Raw genomic sequence first — 25,886 nt, 5'->3', positions numbered from 1 at the left:
AAGCAGACGATTAATCAATTACTGTGTTCGGTACAAAGCTCGGAAACGCTGTCTTCTTGCAATAGTCGGAAGATGAGTCTGAGAAGGTAATAAGAGAAGCTAATTACGTGTGATACCGATGACTGGTATTTAGGAAATTACGCAAGGTAGTACCATAGATCTAAGTATTTTTCACACGATGTCACGCTTTGCGAAGTTTCGTCAAATACCCAGACAGTTCGGCCACGTCACGAAAAATAGCGTCATCTGCATGGGCAACCTGCTAACGATGATCAATACTGGTTGTAAGATGAATCGGGGTTTGAGGTTGGCTTGGAATAATATGCAATAATATTTTAAAGTAAAGAAAGCAGATGTGTATGATTTCTATGCGGGTTGGAAGGTTATAATAAATAATTAGAGCACTAAAAACACAAAGGGCGTAGAAGTAGAAACACACCACACGCGCTCTTCTACACATTTCTTCAACGCTCTAAGTTTTTATTATAATGCATTACCAAATAGCTCACCTATCCATCCTATTGGTCGGAAGGTATTCGCCAAAAACAGCTATATTGTATGGAAATAGAAAGGGCAGAAGAAAGGGGAAAGGCAGGGAGGTTAACAAGAAGGAAGAATCCACTTTGCTTCCCTGCGCTGGGGAGAGAAGGGAGGAGGAGGTAAAGATATAGAAAAGTAGAGAGAGAAAAAGAAAGGAAGCAAAGCTGGTCAGTATCCCGGTATATTATCACCAAGCTGTAGCACTCTAAACATCAATTAAGGCTAGAACCGTTTGTGCAAATCTTTGGTCTTTGAAAACTGCAAGAGTGTCATCGTCTACCTCCGCTGCGACGGCTTATGATGTCGGCATTCTAAAATGACTAGGCCCTAACCAAGGCGAAATGTAGGACAGTAGCGTTCCTTTCCGACATCAAACTGGAAAGTCTCTCCAATATAAGGAAGTCTTGCAAGGGTGACGTTCTCGAAGTATTCTTTTCGGCAAAGACGCACAAAGCTGTGAGTCCCATTCGGGTCATAGTCACTGAAAAGGGCTGCTGGCAGCGTAACGTCAGTTCCTACCTGCAGCGACACCTAAATTTTTGGCACCGACTCACCCCGTGAGATTGAAGTGTTCGGACACGCCTTCACGGGAAATTTCCGGAGTTCTCCACTACGGCTCGCCTCATGATCGGAAAGTGGTTTTGGCACGTAAAACCCCATAATCTTTTTTTCGCGCCTTCACGGATTTAAGCATTCGGACGACAAGGCCTGTTATCAGGCATACCTGGAGCTAACGTTGAAGGTTTATTTCAATCTGTTCCCCACGATGATTTGTGTTTAGGTGTTCGAGAGGCAATTGATTCTTATGGGGAAGTGCCCTTTCAAAATCATTCTTCAAGCAATGTAGATAACGTTTTGGAATTTCTTAATTCTAACCTTAGCTTTGTGGTCGACTATTGTGAGACTTGAAATTAAACCTTTGTGCTAAAGAAGGGCATATGCATTGGTTCTCGTGCAGCCCTAGTTTTGTGTGAAATATTTTACAGCGAAGCCGTATATGGCTAGGACACGTCCGTCGTTCGTGAACAACCCGCGAACTAGCTCGTTGGCGCCTCTCGGCGCAACCGCGGAAGGGCGCTCGTGCCACGGCTCACGCGTTCGTCGTCGTCGACTCCTTCCTCAGCTGGCTCCGTTGCCGCTCATCGTTCCAGCGTAGAATTTCACTTCTCTTATATTGCCGTAATGAGGAAGCAGCGTTTACGCGGGTATGAGCCATTCATTATCAAGAGAAAACTATAATCTTCATCAACAAGAACTATTATCATAATTATTGGTTTGAACATCGTCTTCTACCTCCACAACTGGTTCCGTTGCAGCTCATCATTCGAGCGTAAAATTTCATTTCTCTTCTGTCGTCGTAATGGGGAGGTCGCGCTAATTTTCTTTTTATTTACTGTGGTACGAACCATTGCTTAATGGTCTATGAGCCTGTCATTGTCTTATGTGACAGAGACATTTAATAACAGACGTGATGCGAGAATGTGTGTGCGTGCGTGTCGTCACAATGACCGCCCATCAGTACAATAAATATGTTCGTGCCTTTGTTCAAAACTCTGTGTCCGCTCTGTGTCGTGAGCTAAACAGCTTCGCTGGTCATCCAACTTCACAGAGCGGAATGGCCCATGAGTTTTCTTAGTCAAACTGGACTGCGAATTGCAAGCAGAGCTTGTGGCACAACCTGTCTCAAAACTCTGCAGATATGTTGACGACATCCTTGTATTTTTGAACATATCGACTAACATTTCGCCTACATTGGTCATAGCAGCATATTAGAGTGTTTAAATAATTTATACATGATCAACCAGATAATGATGCTTTGTCGTTTTTAGAAATTACTTAGTATTTTTGATAGGGTCGATCATGTGTGTCGGGAATTCTCCCCACTGTCTAAGAAAGGTCTGTTACCTTATAAATAACCACAGACTAGATAGTAAAACGAGCTATTGCTATGTCACGCCTTGGTTCGTTGGGAAAGTCACGCGATCGAGCAGAGCTTAGCGGGCAAGTGAGTCGCCTGACCAGGTCGAATCGTCCACCTAGTCTGCTAATTGGTGTGGGGGGCAAGTCGCTTAAGAAGTTAAAGAGGACAATGGCTACAAAAACTCATAAAAAGCGGAAAATAAGGAAGATTGTTGTTAAGCCGTATGTGCATACTGTTCCACACAATGTTAAAAAGATTGGTAGGAAGTGTGGAGTGGATGTCGTGTTCACAGCTCCCAGTAAGCTATCTGAGCTGTGCTCCCTGGTTAATGGCCATGGGAAAGGTAAGGTGAACAAGCGAGCTTGTACAAAAAAAGAAAAAAAAACATGCAAAGGACTTTGTTTCCTGTGCTCTTGGGGTGGTGTATTGAGTCCCACTGAGCTGCAGAAAACTTTACATTGGCCAGACGGGCCGGTGTCTAAAAGACAGTCTCATGGGGCATTCAGTGTCTTTGAAGGTCGTGGCGGGTGGTGCGCACTTGTCTGCGCACTGTAAAAAATGCGTGCGCATTCCGTTGTTTGGTAGTACGGGTTGCTCTTAGCAATTCAAAAGACAGACTGGCAAGTCAGGCCACAGAAGTCGGCCAGATTTTCGTACACTCGGCCAGATGTGTAAGTGTCCCCTCCATAGCGTTCGTGGATAAATATATAGGCTTTCTGAACTGTTCACATTACGGTCTTTGGATACATCTGATATGAAAGGTTCTTCATCGTCAGCCCTGTTGGCCCTGTATGACCGCACCTTAAGATGTGCTTGACTACGCATGCGCAAATTACTGCTTTTGTAAACAACTTTCCAAAAAACATAAGTCTAAGTAAGCGTCAATCCTGTTGTTTTTATTCTTCCCTACCGTTAAACCACTCGTAAGTTTACGATATTTCAAAATGAGTTCCTCTGTTTAAGGCCTTTGATCAAAGCGCACTATCGCGATTGCAAGTGATCGTCTCGACAAATTGTAGCGATGACAGCCACAGAGAAGGTGTTGAAGAACTTTCTCAATATGCCAGTCAACACACGAGACCCATCGGATCATTGCCCTATCACATTCGGAAAGCTAAAGACTTCGTAAAAGCCACTCCTAGCCGCATTAGACAACGCAGGGTAACATCGCATCGGCAGAGTCCTGCGGGAATGCGAAGGCGGAGAGAATAGTCCAGGTTGTGCAGCCGCTTTCTCAGGAAACTTTGGGTGTATCCCACGTAGAACGTGATATCCCCATGAACATTTGAAGTTTTCGAGCAGCATCTGCCCTTAATGACGGTGTCGACTCCTATTTCGTGCCTTGAAGAGCCAACCTAGCAGCGTTATCGGCGTGTTTGTTACATTTAACGCCGCCGTGACTTGGAAGCCACTGAAATGTCATGTGGTGTCCTTTCTCAGTTAAGGCATCGATTCGTCATCTAATCTCAAATACTAGTTGTTCATGTGATCAACACCTCAGAGCTGATAGCAAAGACTGCTGTTCTGCCTTCAAGTAGCTGACTATATTCGAGGTTTTTCTTGGCTGACGAGAGGAAGTGCAGCGTGAAGAGCGGCAAGTGCCGCGGTGGTTGATGTCGTAATACGGCACATCTTGAGAGGGATGTTGGTGTCTCTCGCGGGGAAAACCACGGCTCCAGACGAACACTGTGGAGTTGCTGATGCATCAGTGTAAATATTTACGTGAATGGTTTACCTCTCATTCAAAGAGCAGATGTAGTTGTTTGATATGATGAGATGTGAGCTCAAATATTTTTCTGGTTATTGTTACGGTGAGGCGCACTTCAGGTCGAACCAAACGCTATGGAGGAATCGATGGCTTAGTAGCGGGGGTGAAGCCTGATAGAAAGCTGAAGTAATAATTGGAAATCGTATCACAAAATTACGCTTGTGGCCGTTCTGGCGGCAGTGCTGCAAGACGGTGGAAACGGCCTCGAACAAAGGGCCTTGTGCACACTCTTAGCACCTGCACCGCTATGTGTGTTTGTATTGGTTGGCCCCGGGCGATTGCAATAGTCGCCGGTGTTCACGCGCATTTTGCCGAACCAAAACAAACTCTGAGGCTCCGAGAGTGAATAGCTTGTAGAGCACGAAGATTAATTTTGCAACTATTAGTCAGAGCGGCAAACTGTACCTCAAAAAGCTGAGAAAAACTGCCCAGTAAAATTCCAGCAATGCATGCACTGACATTCTTAAGTATTCCCGCCCAGAAATTGAAAAGCTGATACATTGCTGACAGGTGCTTTTCAAATTAGGTAACCGGCAGGCTACATGAGACCTCTCTGTAAATTATTATGGCAAGATATCTGTGAGTCTTCTCATAAAAAATAATTTGATCGCTTATAGAAATGGTGTGGTTTGTCATTAGCTTGGGAGTGAATGCAACGAGTGCATATTTGTCTGATTAGATTTCGAGACCTATGTTGCGGATGCAGGCCCTGTCAATAGTACCAGCTTTTTGAAGCCTTGCACGTAAATGAGGACGTCGCACACCTGAAGTTCATACACGCATGTCTTCTGTGCACATTGATATCTTGATCGATGCTGGCAGATGTTCAACGAGGCCAATGAATGTGAGATTGAGTAGGGTAGGCCGTAGCATGCCGGCTTGAAGAACGGCTCGGTAGGTGTCGTGTAGTGCGGTTTTGCCATCGTCGGTTCACACAAAGAACGACCTCTTAAATAGGTAATCAGAAATCCATTAAAGACGCGACCCCAAGGCGACCCCTCTCAAGAGCATCGAAAATAAATTCACTAGATGCGTTATCGTATGCCCCCTTGACATCTTAGAACAAAGTTTCAGATAATCTTTTACGTGAATTTTGACGCTGGACATGCGCAGCGAACGCAACATCGCTCTCTCTTGATGAGTGGCCTCATCGGAAACCAGCCATGTAAGTTTATACACGTTGTGGTGCTCTATAGGCGCCGCTCCAAGTGGGCAAAGATCGTCATTTCCCACTCCCACACAGCTGGCCACCACTATTGTGGGGTGTGAGAAGCGTTACAGTGGGCCGTGCTTCAGGAGTGTGAGCAAGCGGCATGTCTTATATTCTTCGGGAACTATGCCATCTTGCCAAAATATACGTTGTAGATATCCAACAGTTCCGTTCGTGCGCATTCACTGAGGCCAGGACATTCCTAACGGTGGTGTTTGCGTAGCCCACTACAGTAGGAAAGGAAGGACAGGGACTAGTAAAGAGCGCTAACATCCAACTGATCCTCATTTGTGGACGAGCATAATATATATGCGCGGCAAACGGGAAAACACACAGAAAAAGAGGATACGCAGAGCCAGCACATCATTGATAAGTCAGATTACTTCACGCGCCCACGATTGCCCTGCGCTACGCAAACACCGCCGTTATGAACCATGACCTACTCGCGCAAGCCTCTATACCCTAATAGGATATTCCGTCTGGTCCTTGGGATAAAGAAGGCCCGCACAGAGCAAGAGTTTCATCAAGCTCCTCCCTCCATTGTGAAAGGGAGATCCATGCGGCAGTCGCGCGAAACGGGGGCTGTCGAGCCTGGGCGCTGAAGAGCTTGAATCGATTGCTTGGCCAGCGATCCTGGCACAGAAGTCTTCTGCAGCATCCACATCCAGCCGCCTCTGGAAGAGCGCCAGCGCTGTGAAGCGTTGTTCAGAGAGGGAACGCGATTCGCGTACGGTTCTTCATATGCTGGACAGTGGCTTCCGGGTGTCTAGCGGCTGGCACAAGCTTGTCCAACTGTGGGCTCATAATCTATTCGTACGACGCCGGATTTTATTATTTATTCGTTGGTCTGTTCTAAGGTCATGGATGAACTTTGTACGCCGGTATCGACACTCCGCACGGCGGCGGAGCGCACGATGTCGTTCCGACCCTATGTAGCAGCTAGTGGGGCTCTGTTCTGTCAGCCTGTCCCGACAATGTTTCCGCTGAGCACAATGCACAACACCAGCCAGCCTTACATTGAAATGCTAAGACGAAACAATGAACGCGCGCGTGGCGTCTCGCATTGCACAGCCGACTGTTTCCTCTAACACAGAGGATGAGTACAGCATCATCAGAAGGTTGCCCAGGTCCTTCCTACCGAACAACGGTCGATTAATTGACTTCACTGCTTTTAAGTATGGCATACAAGATGCTTACCGAAAGCTATTTTCTATAAATATAGGAATCTGCAGCGCCAAGCACTGAAGTGCGGAAAGAAGAACAAAAACGGATGAAGGAAGAAGGATAGCAAGAGGACAACACAGCGCGAGTAAAATACCTTCTCGCAATAATACGAATGAGGTTAGCACATAAGCGCCAGCACTTATCTTTAGAAATTAAAGAAATGAATAGCACCTAAAAAAATCGCAGCGCTAATATAATATGGCAAGGACACAATGCCCAGAGTAGGAGCAGCACTAACCCCGTTTGCACTGCGTTCTTGTCATCGCTTTTTTGCGCAAACATTTTCTTATTTTATCTAGAGACCAACTTGTTCAAGAAAAAAACTGTATTGTTAAGTCGTACTGGTGCTCACGGAGTCACTAGTCATGCCTTTAACTTTATGTCTAAGATCGCATCTGATTCGTCAATTACAAACGGGTGATATTACACCTCCAAAAGCGAGGTAAGGTTTGGAAAGCAAGAAATTATTCGGCAGCTTTTTTGAATAGGTGCCTCGAGGCTAAACAGTTCTATGGTCGGTGATCTCTGTTTTCTATAGAGGCTTAAGTGGAGATCGCGAAGGCCTGACTACATCGGTGAAGACGTAGCGCCTATTTAAAATCTTATGCGACACACTACTCCTTTTTCGATGATCGAATTCCCACCCTTTTTTTCTTCAAGAAAGACATGAGGGACTTGTTCTCTAAGCTTCATTTGCAAAGCTGGCAGCGAATAGTGCCGCAAGGTGAGCATTAACCAAATGTATTTTCTGCAGAAACATCGAGAATTTTTTTTTTCTTTTCTCATGTGCGCTTATTCGCTTATAAAGGAAATGTGTACATATACAATTCACCAGTTAAGCAATAGTTTGTCATCAGCGCTATAATTGGCAAGTTGCTTAAGCGTATCAAATAACCGCATTGCCGTTTCATTTTCGCGTTTATTAACGATATTATACGGCTCATTAGGCCAGCATGAGTTCATAAGTCATGTATATCAATTTTCTCCACACCCAGTAAAACTCACCCTTGTACCATCTCTTTCTAGCTGATGACGGGCGCCAATTGGCACATATGCGTAGATAAGGCCAAACAAGGCAAGCGCAGCTAAGTTTCCTCAACTAGGTCGACAAGAAATGCGTCTATATTTCGAGTACTGGTTGAGATTCATTCGCTTAATGGCAGACAGATAGTACATATTCGTTTGTCATCTTAGTCCTTGCTTTTTTTTCATAGAATTCGCTCTTGTGAAGGAACGAATACAATTTTCTTTTTTGTTCATATGATACTAATAAGGTACAGACTTATAAATGCCAGAAAATCCCAGATCTCCAAGTGTTCTGGAAAGGCTAATGCACAAAATTGGCAAGGGAAGGCTGATCATGCATGTAAACAATTCACATCTGGATAAAAGTGTGCTTACTCGAACTTTCTTCCTAGCACTAAATTTCATACCTTAAATATTAGCGTTATTTTTTATATGCATGTCATTGCGATGCATCTCGCCAGTTCTTGAATTTATTTCGCGCGTAAGTCACCCAAAAGCATTGCTACAAGCTAAGAAATCCAATCGCGTTTCTTTGTATTCCTCGAACGAACATAACTAATATCATCGCGACGTACATTCAACACAAAGTCACAAAAGACTACACGCGATGTCGCTGCAAAAAGATCCTTCGGAAGTCGTCTCAGAAGTGTTCCACGCAATTGGGTTGATTTCCACAGAAAACATGGCATGTTTTGTTAAAGCAGATCTCTGTCTGATCCCGTTCGCAATATTCGGAATCCATCATGACTGCTTCGCAAAATTTCTGCGCAAAATCAACGTGTTCTCTTTTCTTAACATAAGATCTTGCAGGAACTTCAACTAAGCCTTCGCGTTCATAGATCAGTCTTACTCGATTTCGTTTTTCTTGGGTAAAACCCTGTCAGATTAATTACATCTTGCGCAAGGTCAACTTCAGATATTTTTTTTCTTGTTGTACTTTTTTTTGTAGATTTGATTTTGGTTTCTTCCGATCTTATCGTAGTACAGACTGATGCGAGGAAGGCACGGCAAGAATACAAGTCTACTCAGAAATGCATGTGCGCAATAGTAGGCGAAGACCTGAGATCAAACACCATCCGTACAACGTTGCCAATCAGCAATCTGCAATTTTCCCGCCCTCATTGGTTCAAATTGCATGATGCGGTAAACGCTAACACCTTTGACACGCTTGGCATCATTTGCAAACACCTCGCGAAATAGGTCATGACATGTGAGCAACACTAAATAGGGGTGTTTTTGTTTCGGAGCTCACAAACATGCAGAATGAGCAGGGCGAAACTTAACTAAACGAGAAGTTTTGCAGCAATACTGATAATATTGTTTACATGACACAGACAATATGAAAGAAAAATATTTAACTCACCGTGATCTTCGGGGAAAGCTTCGGCAGTAATCCACCAGACAGCTGTCTCGAGGCTGAGAAGGTGCTGCGGCCACACACGAGATGCCTATTCAACTGGCCAAATAACTTGAGCAAGAGCAGTTATGTGAGCGTAGAGCGCTAGACGTATCCAGCTATTAAAGCTGATTCCGTATGCACGAAGCAAATAAATTCCCAAATGAGAGTCGGATTGTCTCAGTCGCTGGAGACGTCCCGTGCAGCGTACCTGTTGGACAGAGTCCCCGAAAGAGCTCGCAGTCGTCAACTGTTGCTCCGGCGGCAGGTTCGACGGCGCGGAGCACTAGATGAAAGTAAAAACAAAAATGCTGACAACGACCTGCAGTTGAAGCGAGCAAGGTGCAAAGCGAAAGTTTCGATTAAGGTCTACCACGTCCTTGGCAGGCACGCAAGTGGGTATTAGTGCATTAATTGTCGACTGGAATACACGTAGCCCAACAGCCAATGTGCACGAATAATTCCTCCGTGAGGAGCCTGGTTAATCGGCCAGCGTCTTGGGTCCCTTTGCGTCAGATCACGAGCACATCAGACGCCGACCACAACACCGGAGTCGTCTTTTCCTGGTATCACAGGCACTCCTTACGTTGGCAGAAACCACGGCGTTCAGTCACACGTCCCACACGTAAATGCAGGCTTGAGCTGCGCCACGACCGGAATATGTCACCGGATAATGTCCTTCGCTCGCCGAAGTGGCTTAAAAACTCATTCGTAAAAAAAGTGCGGCATTCCTGCCACTATTTCTGAGTCCGAATCCGATCACTGCAAGGCGCGAGTGACTGTGCACCACACAACCTCGGCCTGGCGTTCACTTGCGGCGAAACGACACCTGCTCATCGACGACAGCATCGGATGTGCGCTGAAGCGACCGCAACGACACGCTGGCTTCGTCCGTGCGTCTGCTTCCGGCGCGAGCGAAGAGCGGAAGTTAGTTCCTGTTGCGGCACCGCCACGCGCTGCTGCTGCGGCAACAATCCCGGCTCGGACTCGGTGGCCATGGCACCGCCACGCCGCGTTCGGCCGCAATGCCGGAGCACATTGATTGCGAGAGGCTGCTAGCCGTGCGATGGGCGCCCGATGAAGAGCCCGCTGCTCTGGCCCTTCGAGCGCCGGCGCGAGCGGCGATGCTTCCCGACCCCCCGAAAGAGGACGCTGCGTGTACGCTCCTCTCCTCTCCCGCGATCCCGTCGGCCGGAAGACCAGCCCGTGTCCCTCTTTCCCGCTTTCTCGTGTCGCGCGCTTCCCTATACTGTAGTTTTCCTAACAGTACGCGGTGAGTGGAGCGGGCGAGCCGCTCCCTTGGTCCCTAGCTGTGTAATGTGTAAAATAATCGTGAAGAGGGTAAAAACAGAAGCAGCTGCCGTCGTAATGGTGACGCCAAGGGCAGAAGGTCGCCAGGGAAGTGCGATTGAACCGAAACTTTCGCGACTCAGGTCATGGCCTCTTTCATGGCTCCTCTTCTTTCATGGAATTAGCTTCCCTGTTTTCATCCTTCATACCCCAATACGATACCTGGCTTACTCCATTCGCAGCAGTCGTGAGTTGATGATCTCGGTATCAGTGAATTACAGTAAAAGGAGTTCCAAACAGATTGAAAGAACGAAGAGCCGGCAGATTTCTCGGCACCGGTGTGAACAAAAATTGTCTCTAGAACTCTGCGCTGCAGAGAGGGAAAGAAATGTGCACATCCCACACACTGTGTGGATGCACGTTATGCGAAGCATTTTGCGGAGACCTGGATACTTTGCATTGTTCGTAGTTCTGCAAAGAGATACCAGCTGGACCAACGTGTAAATTCAGTACTTGTGTGTGTGGCTCGCGCACGTACGCGTCTGTGATGATAACAGCACGACGACGAACGCGTTGAAGATGATCGTGAGGCATGATTTCCACGCGGGCCGTTCGACGCGGACGTACGACGCGGCAATTGTTGGTTTCTACGTAGGTAGTGGACGAGGGAGTATGTGAGAGGAACACGGATTGTGACGTCATAAGCGACTATGTGCCTCCAGTGAAGAAATGTTACAGTATGTTTAACTTGGGCCATCATGAAGTCGGTACAAGATCTAAAAATTTCTACCTAGCGGGCACGACGAAACGGCTGAGAATAGTTGGGCGGTACCGGAGATAGTATAGTCTAACACGGCGCATCAGAGCGCCAGCTGTCATAAGAAAAGAAGGCGAAGTGACACGGGATGCTCCTGCAGAACGTTCCTCTGCATATTGACGTTCTGCATATTGACGCTCTGCATATTGAAGGTGCTTACAACGAGGGGCCCATGTGCCTTAATAACCATCATCATCATTATCAGCAGCAGGAGCAGCAGCAGCCTGTCTTTATGTCCACTGCAGAACGAAGGCCTCTCCCAGTGTCGATTATGATTTATGATGACGATCTCCAATTACCCCTAGCTGTCTTGCGTTAGCCGATTCCAACTTGCACATGCAAATTTCCTAATTGCATCAACCCACCTAATTTTCTGCCGTCCTCCAGCGGCTTTCTGGACTAAGAGAGCCGCCCACCTAGGGCGAAGAAAGAACACTTTCTCGCTGTTTCTTACAATAAACGTTCATTCCTCCTCCTCCTCCTCCTCCTCCTCCTCCTCCTCCTTTACTGCGCTTCCCTTCCGTTGGCACCCATTCTGTAACAGGCGAACAACATGTACGCTTGAGGGCAGGCGAAAGCTCGCGCCTGCGCGCCTACGCATGCGCAGATTGTGCGGGACAGATAATACGTGTCGAAGCGCAGCGCGAGCACGGATATTTTCTCCAGATAAATATCGGTGCTCTTGCTGCATCACAACAATACCAAACTATGCCTACAACGGCAAAACTAGTGAGCTAAGTTGGCGTGCGCTGGCGGGCGTCTTGCACATTCATGCTGCCATTCTTCGCGAGGTGCGGCAAATCCAAAGCGGGCGGGGTGAGCTTTGATGCGCCGGCAAACGTGCATTTAGTTTGGCCTTAATGGACCACCGGCGATCGGCCCTACACACGTGTCTCTATATACTCGTTTATTTCGCTACAATTGTATCCACTAAAATTTGTCATTTTACCCCGTCCGTGTGTTTGCGCGTGTCAGTGATTGTTTCAGTCGTTTCAAGACGCAATTTACCACAAACGAAAAAGACATAATGCTGCGCGAAGGAACGCCAGTCCAAGCTAGCAGCCTATTGTGCTGTCGCTGGCAAGGCCTTCATACCTCTATGTCGATCACTAAAACCGATCACTTCCCGTGGAGGTGGCAAACGGGGCAGAAACTCGTTTGGCCTTCAAGTGGCCAGACTGGGCGCCGCCATGTCGGGACAAGTCGCTTTCTTTCTGTTCCATTCTGATGATACTGGAAATCTGCGGAAGGCCGAGAAATATTCTTATTATTGTATGTTATTGGCGCAAGGGCCAGGTGCGGCCAAAGAGCGCCAATGTTAGACCTAGACACAAACCGCCTCGACGGCAATATTGCGAGAAAGGTGGAGGAGAGGTTAGTCGGAGGAACATCGCCTCTGGGCTAATGCACACCTCAGGAAAGGGAGAACTTGGAAGGGAGGAAAAGAAAGAAAGTAGGAGCGCGCATGGCGAACATACCAAAAAATAAAGACAAGAAAAAAGAAAGAAATTCTGTGGTTTTACGTGCCAAAACTACGATCTGATTATGTGGCAAGCCGTGATGGAGGACACGGGTATAAATTTTCCCACCTGGCATTGTTTAACGTGCACGTAAATCTAAACGATATAAGAGACTTAGCTAAGTATAGCTTCGACGCGCACACTTGTCCGATAGGCAAGTCCCAACAATCACGCGCCTGACAAGCGGTGTCCGAGCGTGCAGCAGACGCCGTCCTCTGTCTTCGATGCAATGAGCGCCTCTGCTTCTCGTAACTCCCGTCCTTCGACGACCCCAGATTCTCGCATTTCGAAAGAGATCGATATCGTAACAAGTATGACAGCATGCTGGTGCCCTTATCATACGAACACCCTATTTTCTCCTAACGGTTTCTCGTTGGAAATAATCTGTTTCCTTGTTGGAAATATCGCATGTCCCCAGGGGTGACGAAGTCTCACGCTGCCGAGCGGAAGTATTTTCCAACAGCTTCAGAAGCGTTCGTCAACCATGTTTGCTTCTGTCCTGTCAGATGCTGTGACCCAATACCCCCGGCATGGCTCAAATACGTGCGTTACGCATATGTATGCCCTGTTCGTGATGGTAAAAAAGAAACATTCCATGCAAAACAGGACAAGAGTGGACAGCGCCTTGTCTTCTCTGCTCCTAATGGTACCGCGTTTCGCGTTCTTTTTCGGGCATGAATCTGTATACCAAGCGTTAGTTCAGGCGCGTTTGCAGTATACCGTGTTTTATTTTATTTTTGTATTATTCAGTTGAGAATTCTTTAAGTTTCAAGACTGCCTTAAAGCGTTATCCGGTTTGTTCAGATCGGTTATACGAAGAAAGCGTGCATTACTTGCGCGGCAACCCGCAAAGTCCAGATAGCTATAACTGAAAAAAAAGTTACTAACAAAAATGTTATTTCTTCACTTATGTGGCGTGTTGACATGAGAAATTTATCACTTGTGAAGTCATACCTGCTTAACGAAGATTCTAAGAATAGCAAGCATTTTTACATCTGTGTCTCCAGAATCTGGTCCGAAATAGGTTGGTGTTCGAAATAACGGTTTTAGAAAAGCCTCCCTTGATGAGTTCGGAATGTCAGTGCAAAATTAAGCATAGTTTGCGTATGGATATCTCGACAGTGATGCTAGTCTCAGGACTTCTGGTAGGCAGATATGGCACTTCTGGGTTTCACTTTCGGCGTACAGGTTAAGAGCTAAAGCAAAGTTAATTAGTGCATGGTTGTAATTCGCTACATGGCCATTTCAATTTTTTGTGCTGTTCGACTTCAATTAACAATACGTGAAGCATTATGCGCTATGTACGCATTATATGTACATACATAGCATGAAGCATACAACACAACTTATATAGCATAAGTATATAGGCATAATATGCTATATGTTAGCATATTTATGGTGAAACTGTAGTGCACTCAAAGAACGAACGACACAGGTAAATTAGAAACAAGCACTGACTTACCCAAAGTCAGTTTATTTCAGGAAAACATTACACCTATATATATACCCCGCTTAACCGCAACGCGCATGGGCAGAACATTAATAGAGACTGCAACAAATATCTAAAGGCCACATGTTATTCGAAAAGGTAAATTCTTTATCAGTGACTATACAACAGCTTGCCGATTTTGAAGGCCTCAGTTATTTGGCGCGTTAGTTTATTTTTACGCCCTAACAGAACCACCGTATCACACACACAAAAGAAGTAGAATGACTAAGTTTCACGAGTCAGCTCTTGTGTGTAAACTACTTGTGTCCTTCCTTGTGCTCGCTACAGTTTAAGCAGGAGCAAATGCCAAATTCGGCCAGTTTCCAGTTCTGCAATATCAATAGTATTTGAGGAGACGAACTCAGTAGTTAGGCGACACACAAAGGCGGTACCGTTCGTACCGAAATGTAAATGATGGCAAGTTATAACATACATGCGCATGTGAAGGGCTCGTTGAGGGTCCCTGCGATCGCTACATTGAGACGACATTGGCTGCCATGTTGCAGACAACGTACAACATGGTGAAGTATATTTGCTTGCCTGTCTCAAGCAAAACCAGGCTCCGCGTTGTCCACTGCGACGACCGCAGACAGAGGCCGTGCGTTGTATTTTGTGAAGATACGGCGTGTGCAAAGTGTTCCGAGTAACTCTGGTGGACGTCGGCCGTTGTTGAAAGTCGCACACGGGATGTGAGAAATGTCGTGGTCAAGGGCTCCCCTCGAGATTATTTGGCGAGCGCTGAAGCTGAATGCTCGGTGAACGACCATGGTTCCATTATTTTCTTTAATGCAGCCGGTAATATAACCCGCGACCCTGTTCGCGGCTTCAATTTCAGGGGCCGTGGTGTCCGCACAGACGCCGTGGGTCATCGCTTCAGGTCACACTTGACGAGCGGTGAGAAGTAGTTGTTAGAATCGTAATGTATGACCAGTATTGACAAGAACATCTAACATATTAGCAATTTATTGTTTCCGTAAAAGCAAATTACAAGTTAGTTGGTGAAATTCACAATTAAATCCCATAATGAATTTAGGTTTACAGCAGATATCCATTTGTCGGCACTAAGATAAGCTTCCTTCCCTACACATGTTCACGCTAGAAGCACCCAGTGTGTTTAAAGCAACGTAATCAAACAACTCTGACAGTGCCTCTAAAGACTTTTCTTATATTCTGTTCTTTTCTCATTTAGTTGCCATGATAACTGTAATTTATAATATCGGGTCTCTGCTTACCTTTAGCCACCCCACAGCTATGAAGCACCCACGCCAACAATACCGCAGGTCTGAAAACTTAACAGAACATGGCACTTACACGAGCGCGTTTATGTATGGCGATAAATCTTCCGTTACTGTCTGAACGTAACTTTTGAGATGTATCTAAGTAACTAATGCGTCCGAACCTAATGCAAGGCGATATATTTGTTAGCTTTGTCGATAAGGCTAGTAGGACACTTGTTTTGTTCATAAACTTTCTATTCCTCCTTTCCCTTATCACCAGTGTATAGGAGCCAATGGGACTTTCCTATGGTTGACCTCCTTGCCTTCCTCTTTGTTTTCTCTGTTTTTTTTTTCGGAACTGGTGTCTCCGTTCTTTTTTTTTCTTTCTCTCTGTATTCGTCGCTTTATGTTCTTCGTTTTCAGAAGAATTATCTTGGAGCAGCAGACGTGACTTACAGGCAACAGCATGTCCTTAAATATAATAAATAAATGATACCATAGACAGCAATAACTGTACTGCAACGTGTATGTCTTACTTCTGTTAATTTTAGAAGTTTCGTTCTGTTATAAAGCTGTAGTTTATAATCATTAGTAACATTAATCAATATTAATATTAATATTGTTATGCTGGTATCTGCTAACTTAATAATGTACTTCTGAGGAGGTTGAATTTAACGAAGATCAGTCCCTACAATCAGAATCTTCCTTTTAACAGCAACAAGCTTATTTCAAGTAAATATATCCACTGCATAAAAAAAAATGCGCGTTTCACATTGTTGTCGAATATCGAGGGACAGAGCAAAGCCTTCTCTTAAATTGTGCTGCAACGTTTTAAGGCTCCTTGTTCTAAATTGCCCCATGACCGTCTTCTCCTAGGAGTCCAAAAGATAATTTTCTGAAAATAGTGTTGCGATTGCAACAATTCGACAATTTGTACATTTAATAGCATCATTTAGGTGGGCAGCAAATTTACACAGATAGCGGGCGACAGAATTTGGTCATCCAATGAATAATTGGAACTCACTAAAGCGCGGTTGTTGTTGTTGTTGTTGTTGTTGTGTTGAGCCAATTGTCTCTACCCATGCCGGCAACAGGCTAATGGCACGTACAGTTCAGGCTTTTCTTAAGTAATGTAATATTCTACACTCGTGGCGGCGCAAGCATAACTGCCCAACGAAGGTGCTGAAAGAACCAGGCGGCTTAATTAACAAAAACTGCGACGCTGTTCCTCAAGGAGCAAAGCTGACGCGCCCCTGCGGTAGAGCTGAATGAATGGCGCAGGCAGGAAGCGGCGGTGAGGGAAACGAGGGAAAAGTTCCACAGGAGGAAAGAGGCAACGGGGATCAGCGTAGAGAATCTTCCCTAACTAAAACGGGAGCGCTTCTCCCTTTCCCCTCCTTCCTGCCACTTTTTAGAAAAATTATTTTTCGTAACGCAGACGCGCCTGGCTCGCTGAGGGTGGCACACATCTGCTGCGTTAGAGCGAGCATCCCTTGCTTTTGGGTGCTACAAACTGCTGGAACGTGGCGCCATCTGCTAGCAACTGTGCGAAAGAGTGACTTCGCTAGCGTCTAGGGGGCAGAGCTCTACCGTACACGCGGGTTGCTACCTCTGATTTGTGCTCGCTTTTGTTTCGCGTGGCCTTCAGCAGGCCTCTGAATGGCCTGTTCCTTGCTCCTCTTTTGGCTTATTCTTACTGATTAATTTTTCTCTTTGCAGATGCTCGTGGAATGCCAGAGATATGGGACTGCGGGGCTTACTGACACAGCTAAACAGCAAAATTTACACTTGGCCTCACATGAACGCGAGTCAAAGCACGTGATCTATGACTGTCCGGGGAACGTAGGAGAAACAACGAATTGCAATACTCATAAGAAGTGACATACACCGTACGTATGCAAAGCGATGACGCGGTCGGTATGAAGTGAGCCGCAGTTTTAGATAAAAGGTTGGATGGCAGACCCCAATTTAACGTTGCTACATATACGTTAAAATTTAGGAGGCTTATTTTCCAAATACTCGGCTTATCTAGGTATCTTTATCTAGAAATCAGGTACTTGGGGCCCCTAATTTCCGAATAACTATTTCTTCGTGAACATTGCCCACAATGCATATTGATTACCTAGCGATGTCTTACTACCCTTAATGCGTTGCCGGTCTAGTTGGTGCGGATTCATAAATACTTCGTTTAGCGCAATACATAGCGCAATAGCGCCTTGTCCTGTCGCCTTTCTTGTGTCCATTGTATTGCCCTAAACGAAGTATTTATAGTTCGCTTAACTTTTAGACTTTTGCATTGTTTTAATGCGGTGGCAATAAAAGGATTTTTTATTATGTGCAAAGAATAATAACGTTGTAGGCGTGGGTGAGTCGTCAATGGGCTGATGAAAGCGAGCGCCGGTGCCAAGGAGTACAGAAATGTTGTGACGTAGAGGAAGATCTCCTTTGGCACATGCTCGAGAGAAAATGAATTCCACAAGAAGGCAGTAATGAAGATAAAAAATGCCGACGAAGGGTATGAAAAATTTATCAACCAGTTCCTGCAGGTTTACAAGCGACATTTTCCAATGAAAACTTTTAAGCTAGGTAAAAAAATCCGCAAACCTTGGATAACTCCAGAATTGCGCCGAAAAATCAATGAAAAAAATATGCTTTACCATCAGTTTATTCAAACAAAAGATCCTGATATCTCAAAGCAATTCAAGGCGTGTCGAAATAAATTAAACAAGGAGGTTAAAAAAAGCAGATCTAGTTACATTTACTCTGAATTCCATAGCTACCTAAAGAAAAGTGACCTCGTATGGAAAAAGTTGAACACTGTTTTTAAACGCACGAAACTTTCACCTAGAATCGAGAAGCTGTCAATAAATGACTGTGAAGTGTCTGGCTGCGCCCTTGCAGATTCCTTTAATCAGTATTTACTTCATTATTCTGATCAAGGTATACTTGTAGATTTTCACAATTTTATGCCCGCTAGAAATAATTCATCTGCTTTTCTAAGCCCTGTGATAGAGGATCAAGTTACCTCAGTTTTTTCTTCTTTAAATAATAGTTCAAGTTGCGACGCTGAAGGAATTCAGACACGCCCGGTGAAATATGTGTTGGATATCTTATGTCCATATTTAACCCATATTTTTAACCTTTGCCTAGCAAGTGCATGCTTTCCAAAGCGAATGCAAATCGCTAAAGTAACTATGCTCTTCAAAAAGGGTGATCCTAATGATATGAATAATTACCGACCCATCTCTGTCTTACCCATATTTTCCAAAGGCTTGGAGAAGCTTATCCATTATCAGCTTTGCTCGTTCTTTGATTTACACAAATTATTTCAGATGCTCAATATGGATTTAGGAAGAACAAATCGACCGAATTAGCTTTGCTGGAACAGAAGCAATTTATTTTGTCTGAATTTGGAAAAAAGGACTGTGTACTAGGTACTTATGTCGACTTTTCTAAAGCATTTGATTGTATTCATCACTTAACTTTGCTGAAGACACTGGAAATGTATGGAATCCGAGGTCATTTTCTTGAACTTATTAAATCATATCTCAGTTTTCGACAGCAGTTCGTTCAAATCGAAACGTATCGTTCTGATTTAAAATCTATAGTTAAAGGTGTTCCTCAGGACAGCATTTTTGGTCCGCTTCTCTTTAACATTTACATAAATGATCTCACTAACCCCTCTACTAATCCTAAATTTGTTTTGTATGCCGACGACGCTAGTGTATTTCTATCTGCTCCAGACTGTCATATCTTACACAATGATGCGAATTCTCTCCTTACTAAGCTTAAAACGTGGTCAGTAGTAAACCATCTGAACATAAACGTTAATAAGACGAAAGCTGTAATATTTAGAACTAAATTGAGGCAGCTAAATTCTCATGTAAGCTTAAGTTATGGGGGCGCACCAATAGAAATCACAAATAATATTAAAATTCTGGGTGTTACATTTTCTCAGAACATGCTATGGGATAGTCACATTGATGCTGTTCTAACTAAGTTAGCTCGAGCAGTAGGCATTATTTCCCATTACAGATCATATCTCCCGTATCAAGTAAAGATCCTGCTTTATAATTCCCTATTTTTCTGTCATCTTAATTACTGTTTCTTGGTCTGGGGCACAACCACGTATAAAAATTTGCAAAGGATCTTTATACTTCAAAAAAAGCTTATCAGAGTACTTTTTAATCTACCATGCAACAGTCACTCGCAAGGTCTTTTCTCCAAAGCATGCATAATACCAGTATTCAATCTTTACAATTATAAGCTAGCGCTTGCATTCCAGCGCGAACTAAAAAATCATCTTAAATATCTGCATGAGTTGTCATTACTGAAAAAGAGCACTGTGTTTTACACTACCCGTCATAAAGAGGAGTGGATTGTACCAACTCCTAGAACCAATCACACAATGTAAAAATTATCCTTCACACTTCCAACTCTATTAAACAACTGCAAAAAATCCGGGACTGACCTACTTAAACTATCTAAATGGGAATTACGACAGATTCACTGCACACATTCTTAGTAACTCCACCTGTATTCCTATAATGTGCATACTTAATCCTGTGTTTATTGTACAGCTTTAGACCCTCTGCACTTATTGTATTGATTGTTGTTCCATTTTCTTTGTTTCTATGATCCTGTTATTTTTGTCTCTGCCAAATTACGAAGAGATTGTATGTGTACTTGCGTGTGTCTTTCACTGCTTTGCTGTTGTTGCCCTGTAGAAGGGGGCTGTGGGCTTTTTGTCAAGCTATTTATGAGCAGCTTTTACCCACAACCTCTTCCATCATCCCGATGAAAATAAAGATTATTATTATTATTATTATTATTATTATTATTTCTGGGCACCGCCTCCGTCATTCAATCGAACCCAACACGCGATCGCTAGCCGCTTCCAAAGTGACACGGCCCGCGCACACCATCTCCTTAGGCTTTTGTAGAAATTGAAGACTATTTCTGCAAGCCGATCTGCGACACTACACGACACATATTATGCCACTGCATCATTTTCGAACGCTGTGGGCAGGTGGCAACAATACTGTCGAAAAATTGAACACATATCTATAACGATTCCCCCCAAAACCCACTGAGACACGACTGGCCCTTTAAGCTTGACCCAGGATCCTGATTTCCATGCGGGTATACTTTTCAGATTTCCAGTGAAGACGGTAGCCCCATCGCCATCGGGTGGTGCACCACCTCAGTACCACCTAGGTACACAACGCTGACATGCCTAATTTCACATTCCATTCCGGTGGAGGATGAATTGCCCAAAGTGAAATGACCCTTTCGAAAAGACACAATCAAGACGTTTTCAAACATAGAAACTCAGTCGTGAGACATGGCATCACTTTATTCGTCTGTGCTTTAAGTATGGCGCCAAATCGTGCTTCACCAGCAGCAGGGAAACTAAAAGAATATTTATCCTTATAATATACATAAAGGACAATACAAAGAAGGAATAAACAAAGTAGCCTCAGATAGTCATGAATATACGGTGAACAGTAATGGGTGTTCCTTCACCAAATAGCAGTAGTAGAAGAACAAACGAAAAAATCGCTTGTTGTGATCCTCTGTCCAGAGTACCATTCTACGATGGGAAGGCGTAATCAAAGTTTATGTGTAGTGCCCAGATGGCAATAAGCATTTTGCGGCAAGAATGAGGGCGTGTGCCTACTGCAGAGTCCTCTTCATCAGTTTACTTAGTTTTATACTAAATAAATAGCTAACGCGTGACGAACACTACAGATGACCGTGACAGTCTGTGGCCGCAATTATTGGTGTATACCCATATGATAGCACACTATTGCATCTATCAATAACCGAATAAAAAAGAAAGATATATTTTCGTTAAAAACAAAAACAAAGGTAAGCTTTTAACCAGCGGGAGAATGACAGTAAAATAAAATAAAAATGCTGGAACTCCAGCGAGCAAGTGAACTCAGGGAGACAAGGCAGATAATTTATCTGTAGCAAGGCAAACAAGTCGGCCTGTGACAACTAATTTTAGCAAACTGCACCGGGGAAAGAGCGCTATGGCGGATGCTGATGACGGGAAAGATAGCCTGCACACACGTGGCTATGCAGTCACGTATACTGCCACTGGAGGCGCAAGTTGAGCTTCCCTTTCACATCAATGCTACTGTTCTTCTCCCTTCAACAGCACAGTTTGCAGTCATGCGAAAAATAGAGAAGTGAGTGGTGCGTGGGGAGCAAGAGAGCCAGAGGGCAGGCAATAATGGTAGGGATTGAGGTTAACTAGGCTTTGTTAATTTGGCTGCCCTACGAACTTATAATTAAATTAAATTATGGGGTCTTACGTGCCAAAACCACTTTGTTATTATGCGGCGCGCCGTTACGAGGCACTGCGGAAATTTAGACCACCTGGGGTTCTTTAACGTGCACCTAAATCTAAGTACCTCGGGGGTTTTCGCATTTCACCCCCATCCAAGTGCGGCCGCCGTGGCCGGGATTCGATCCCGCGACTTCGTGCTTGCCAGCACAGCACCATAGCCACTAAGCAACCACGTCGGGTCCTACGAAATTTTGTGAATAGCTTTGCTTTGTGTCTGTGGTTGTCTTTGGTGTGCGTGTAGTCTCTGTGCATACCATATTTATAGCACTGCACCTAGAGTATGGAGCACGCGATGTGATTAACAACATATTCAGCTTGTTATTAAAGCCAGCATGTCTCTCTTCCTTAGAAGCAGGTTGAAGGAATGGGCCAGTGAAAGAGACTACATTCGCAGACGACACACAAACTAGAGCACAGTTATGTGGTAAAACAACAGTTCAGAATGATTAGGTGCAATATACGAAGCGATGCCTTTTGGTTCATTCATCTCCATCAGCAGCGGCATGCAAATATTTTAGCTACTGCTCGACGACGCACTCGACCGATGACAACACACACCTATTTCTATTTCTCAGTTTTCCTTCTCTATGGCAGGGGTAGAAAACTGTTCGTTTTTCATTAGGTTAACCATTTTGACCTTATTTATTACTTTCTCCCACGCTTTTTTTCGTTCTTAGAGCATAGTAATCGAACTTACCGTTCGTCAACGGCCAGAGGCAATTTGGTCAACCTTTCGGAAGTCGCATGACAGAGTGTGGATGCTGCTCGGAAGGCTTAGTTGAACCAACCTGAAAACAAAGGCAAAGAAGCCTACGAGATGATGAAGAAACTCTGCATCTAAAAGTAGCGAATAAAGAAGCGCTCATAGCAACAACGCTACGGCGGTGCGTTCATGCTTGCGCGCTTCTCGCATTCCCTAGGAGAGAGGCCTTTGCACAAAAGCAAAGAGAAAATTAGGAACGATGATGAGGAGGAGGAATAACGGGCCGGGGCAAAAGATGGCCGGCAGCTGGCTACGCAAACTGGACACGAGGGTTGAGCGGGCAAGCATCGCTGCGTCGCCGTTACAGCACAGTATTAAGCAAGGACAACAGAAAATAAAGACATACAATCTCTCATTTTCAAGCCCTTTCTACAAAATTGCGCACATTTCAGTTGCTTGGACTCGGCAAGGAGGAAAAATAAAAGAAAAACAAAGCATTTCGCCGTCTACTTTACTAGGAGTTGAGCTCTGTGTGTGTGCGTGTGTGCGTTTCTTTAACCGCGATAACGAGAGATACGTAAAGTCAGAACAATGTTGGCGCCGCCACTTTGAAACTATGGCCTACTTGTTCGCTCATTCATCGTACATGGAAGCAGAACCACCGCCGGTGGGATCTACGATGTAGATACAGATATTGATAATGGCGATCTACCAACGCTAATCTCCTGAACTGCCCATACCGCAGACATACACCGCCTTGGAAAGTCCAGGTGCATAAAGCTCATTTTTGAGGGAGACAACTTACCAGCACATGTAAAAGTAGGTTATGTGAGGCATTCCATACTGTCCGTCAATACGTCCCTAGGCCATTACAGTGCCGTAAATGCCAGAAACTCGGGCACGTAAGTGCTGTGCGCGTGAACGAGACGACATGTCCCCGCTGTGGTGGTGATTACGATGAGTTGACGTATGCTGGCTCTGACTTGAAATGCCCTAAGTGCGATGGGCCACACGCGGCAAAGTCGAAGGATTGTCCAAAATTAAAGGCTTAAATGTCCGTGTTAAGGAAAATGGTATAAGATCGATCTACACAGAGAGAAGTGGCTACCAAGGTACACCGCCGCCAGAGGCGCTCACGTAATCGCAGAAGGTGATCAGCATCGACAACCTGTACTCCCTGAAAAGTCGTCGCGCGCTCCTGCTATTCCTCAAACGGCAGGACCACCTTTAGCCACGTCTACTGTTCTGAAAACCGAGGACACTACTATATGGCCTTCCATCTCGAAGTACAGAAGTGCAGCCGGAACGCCAGCATGAAAATGAACCTTCATCGTCGGATGGGCAAATCAAGCCAATGCTTGTACAGTCAGTTCGTTGCTTGCGATTGCTGCTTATAGGAGTTAAGACGCCCTTTGCCAACGCTGTGCTCTAAATTCTCGACGTCCTAGAACGAGTGCATACTGCTATATAAAAGCTAGCAAACCCCATGGCATCATCAACTTCAAGGTTATCACTGCAGGAAAGGATAAGCTGTGCCGTAATATATCAGTGGAACGCATGAAGTCTGCGGAGTCGCCTATAGGATATTTTAAACAGAGAGTGCTCAAGCATCAATTTCCACTTATTGGTAAATGCGAGTCGAATATGACATCGCCATTTAGACTCTCTGGATACGAACAACTCGAGTCTGAGACAAGTGGAAATCCTAGCAAAGCTTTACTGTGCGTGCGATGTGACCTCACGTATTCGCTAAACCAAGTTCTGGTGCATAATAGCAACGAGTACGTTTCTATGACACTGAAGCTAAAGCACCGAACAATCTCGATCATTGGTGGCTATATTTCTCCCAAAGGAAGATTTGACTCTGGACACCTGATACTTGTTCTTGACTCCAGCCAAGGACCTCATAAAATTGTGGGTAACTTCAACGCGCACCACCATCCTTGGGGTAGTAGGGTCACAAATATTCGAGGAAAACAGAGGAAATCCCTCGGGAATAATAAGGTGCTGCAGGCGCGCATGCGGAAGGTCTTTGTTTTCAGATTCTTCAGGAGGATGTCTCATCTTGAAATTGCTGGCAGGACCATAAAAAATACTCAATGTCTCCTGTCTCGTTGCATGCTGTACAGTTCGGAGAATTGATTCGCCCCGTTTTAAATAACCAGGCCGGTGTATTAGCAGACCCTGTCCTTATTCGACATAGAAGCGAGGCTTCCTCTCGGTGCAATCTCTTGGTTACGCAGGGCCTATGCGGTGGAATCCAAAGCGACGCAATGTGATTTCGAATGTCAGATTTTTGCACTTGATTACTCTTTGGAGCCTTGATCTTGGGAGGATGATAGAGCGCTGCGTATGCAAGCGCATCAGCTTTTTCGTTTCCTGAGATACCAATGTGGGAGGGAATACACTGAAATTTTACTGTGAAGCCTTTGTTGTTGAGTTCTTTCACGATGGCTAGTGATTTGCGTACGAACTTGAGGGATGGCAAACCACGGTGTACTTGTAATGCGGCCTTTGAGTCCTTAAGGGCAACCACATTCTGCGGAGGCAAAGTATTTAGTTTGCGCAGTGCAGAAGCTATTGCTACGCCTTCCACAACTGTCGACGAGGCTATACAGTCCAGACGGCCAGACCACGTATATCTTAGAGAGGGAATATAGAATGCAGCTGCGCAGCGGTCTTCGTCTGCCTTGACAGAGCCATCTGTGTATACTTGTAGGTGATTCGGGTAAGTCGTGTTCAGGTGTTCCAGGACTAATGACTTGGCTTCTGCAGATAGAATGCAGCTCTTTGATTGCAATTCTGGTAAACTTAAGTTGCATGTGATGTCCTCGAATGTCCAGGGTGGTTCTATCCTTTGCCTCTGTCTCGAACAGCGCAATCCTAATACACGAAGCGTGTTCAGTGCTGCATAACAATGTGAGTGCGGCCTGTTACCTGTACATCGTAAGAGGGCTCTACCGGGCGTAGACTCACTCAATCGTAGTAGCTGCATCATGAACGCCTGGTAAGCCTGAAGTCGTAGAGGGCGTGACTCAGCTTCGTAGAGCACTTTCTCGTTTGACGCTGGCTGAGGGACTCCAAAGCAAAGTCGGATACCTTTTCTGTGGATGGCTTCTAAGCGCTCGTATTGGCTGTCTGAGGGTGACATCAGAGGTAGCTGATACAGGATTCGACTGGTAACCAACGCTGTATGTAGCCGTAGCATCGACGTCGGGTGGTTGCCCCAGCGTATGCAGCGACTCGCTTAAGCACATGTAGCTTGGGTGACGATGCCGCCACAACGTGGTCAACACCGCGGCGCCAGAGTAGCCTGTGGTCTAAGGTAACGCCCAGAAATCGGTCTTTGGTGACTTGTCGAATCTGGTATCCATCCAAATTCAGCGTCAAGCATGTAGATTTTATTT

General features: G+C 45.1%; 2 protein-coding genes across 13 annotated transcripts in view; one reads left to right on the top strand and one right to left on the bottom strand.

Annotated features, from left to right (window-relative positions):
• LOC135905855 (uncharacterized) overlaps window positions 1–17,504 on the top strand; it is a 163,623-nt gene extending 146,119 nt beyond the window's left edge. For all 5 annotated transcript variants that reach the window (XM_065436967.2, XM_065436966.2, XM_065436969.2 and 2 more), the window contains 2 exons: window positions 15,037–15,095; window positions 17,138–17,504. In XM_065436967.2, the coding sequence (XP_065293039.1) occupies window positions 15,037–15,095; window positions 17,138–17,181 (103 nt within the window). In that variant the 3' untranslated portion in view covers window positions 17,182–17,504. The remainder of the gene's footprint in view (window positions 1–15,036; window positions 15,096–17,137) is intronic.
• LOC135905854 (uncharacterized) overlaps window positions 1–25,886 on the bottom strand; it is a 210,523-nt gene that overhangs the window by 172,209 nt on the left and 12,428 nt on the right. For 5 of the 8 annotated variants that reach the window (XM_070524506.1, XM_070524509.1, XM_070524507.1 and 2 more), the window contains exon 1: window positions 9,053–10,156. The gene's annotated coding sequence lies outside the window, so the exon portion shown is untranslated. Of the gene's footprint in view, window positions 1–9,052; window positions 10,157–22,473; window positions 22,565–25,886 lie in introns of those variants that run through there. The other 3 variants (XM_065436962.2, XM_065436963.2, XM_070524511.1) reach the window with 2 other exon arrangements.

Source organism: Dermacentor albipictus, chromosome 8, assembly GCF_038994185.2.
Source record: "Dermacentor albipictus isolate Rhodes 1998 colony chromosome 8, USDA_Dalb.pri_finalv2, whole genome shotgun sequence".
Taxonomy (NCBI): Eukaryota; Metazoa; Arthropoda; class Arachnida; order Ixodida; family Ixodidae; genus Dermacentor; species Dermacentor albipictus.
The sequence above is the reverse complement of the archived record's forward strand: the minus strand, read 5'-3'. Positions and strand labels throughout refer to the sequence as shown.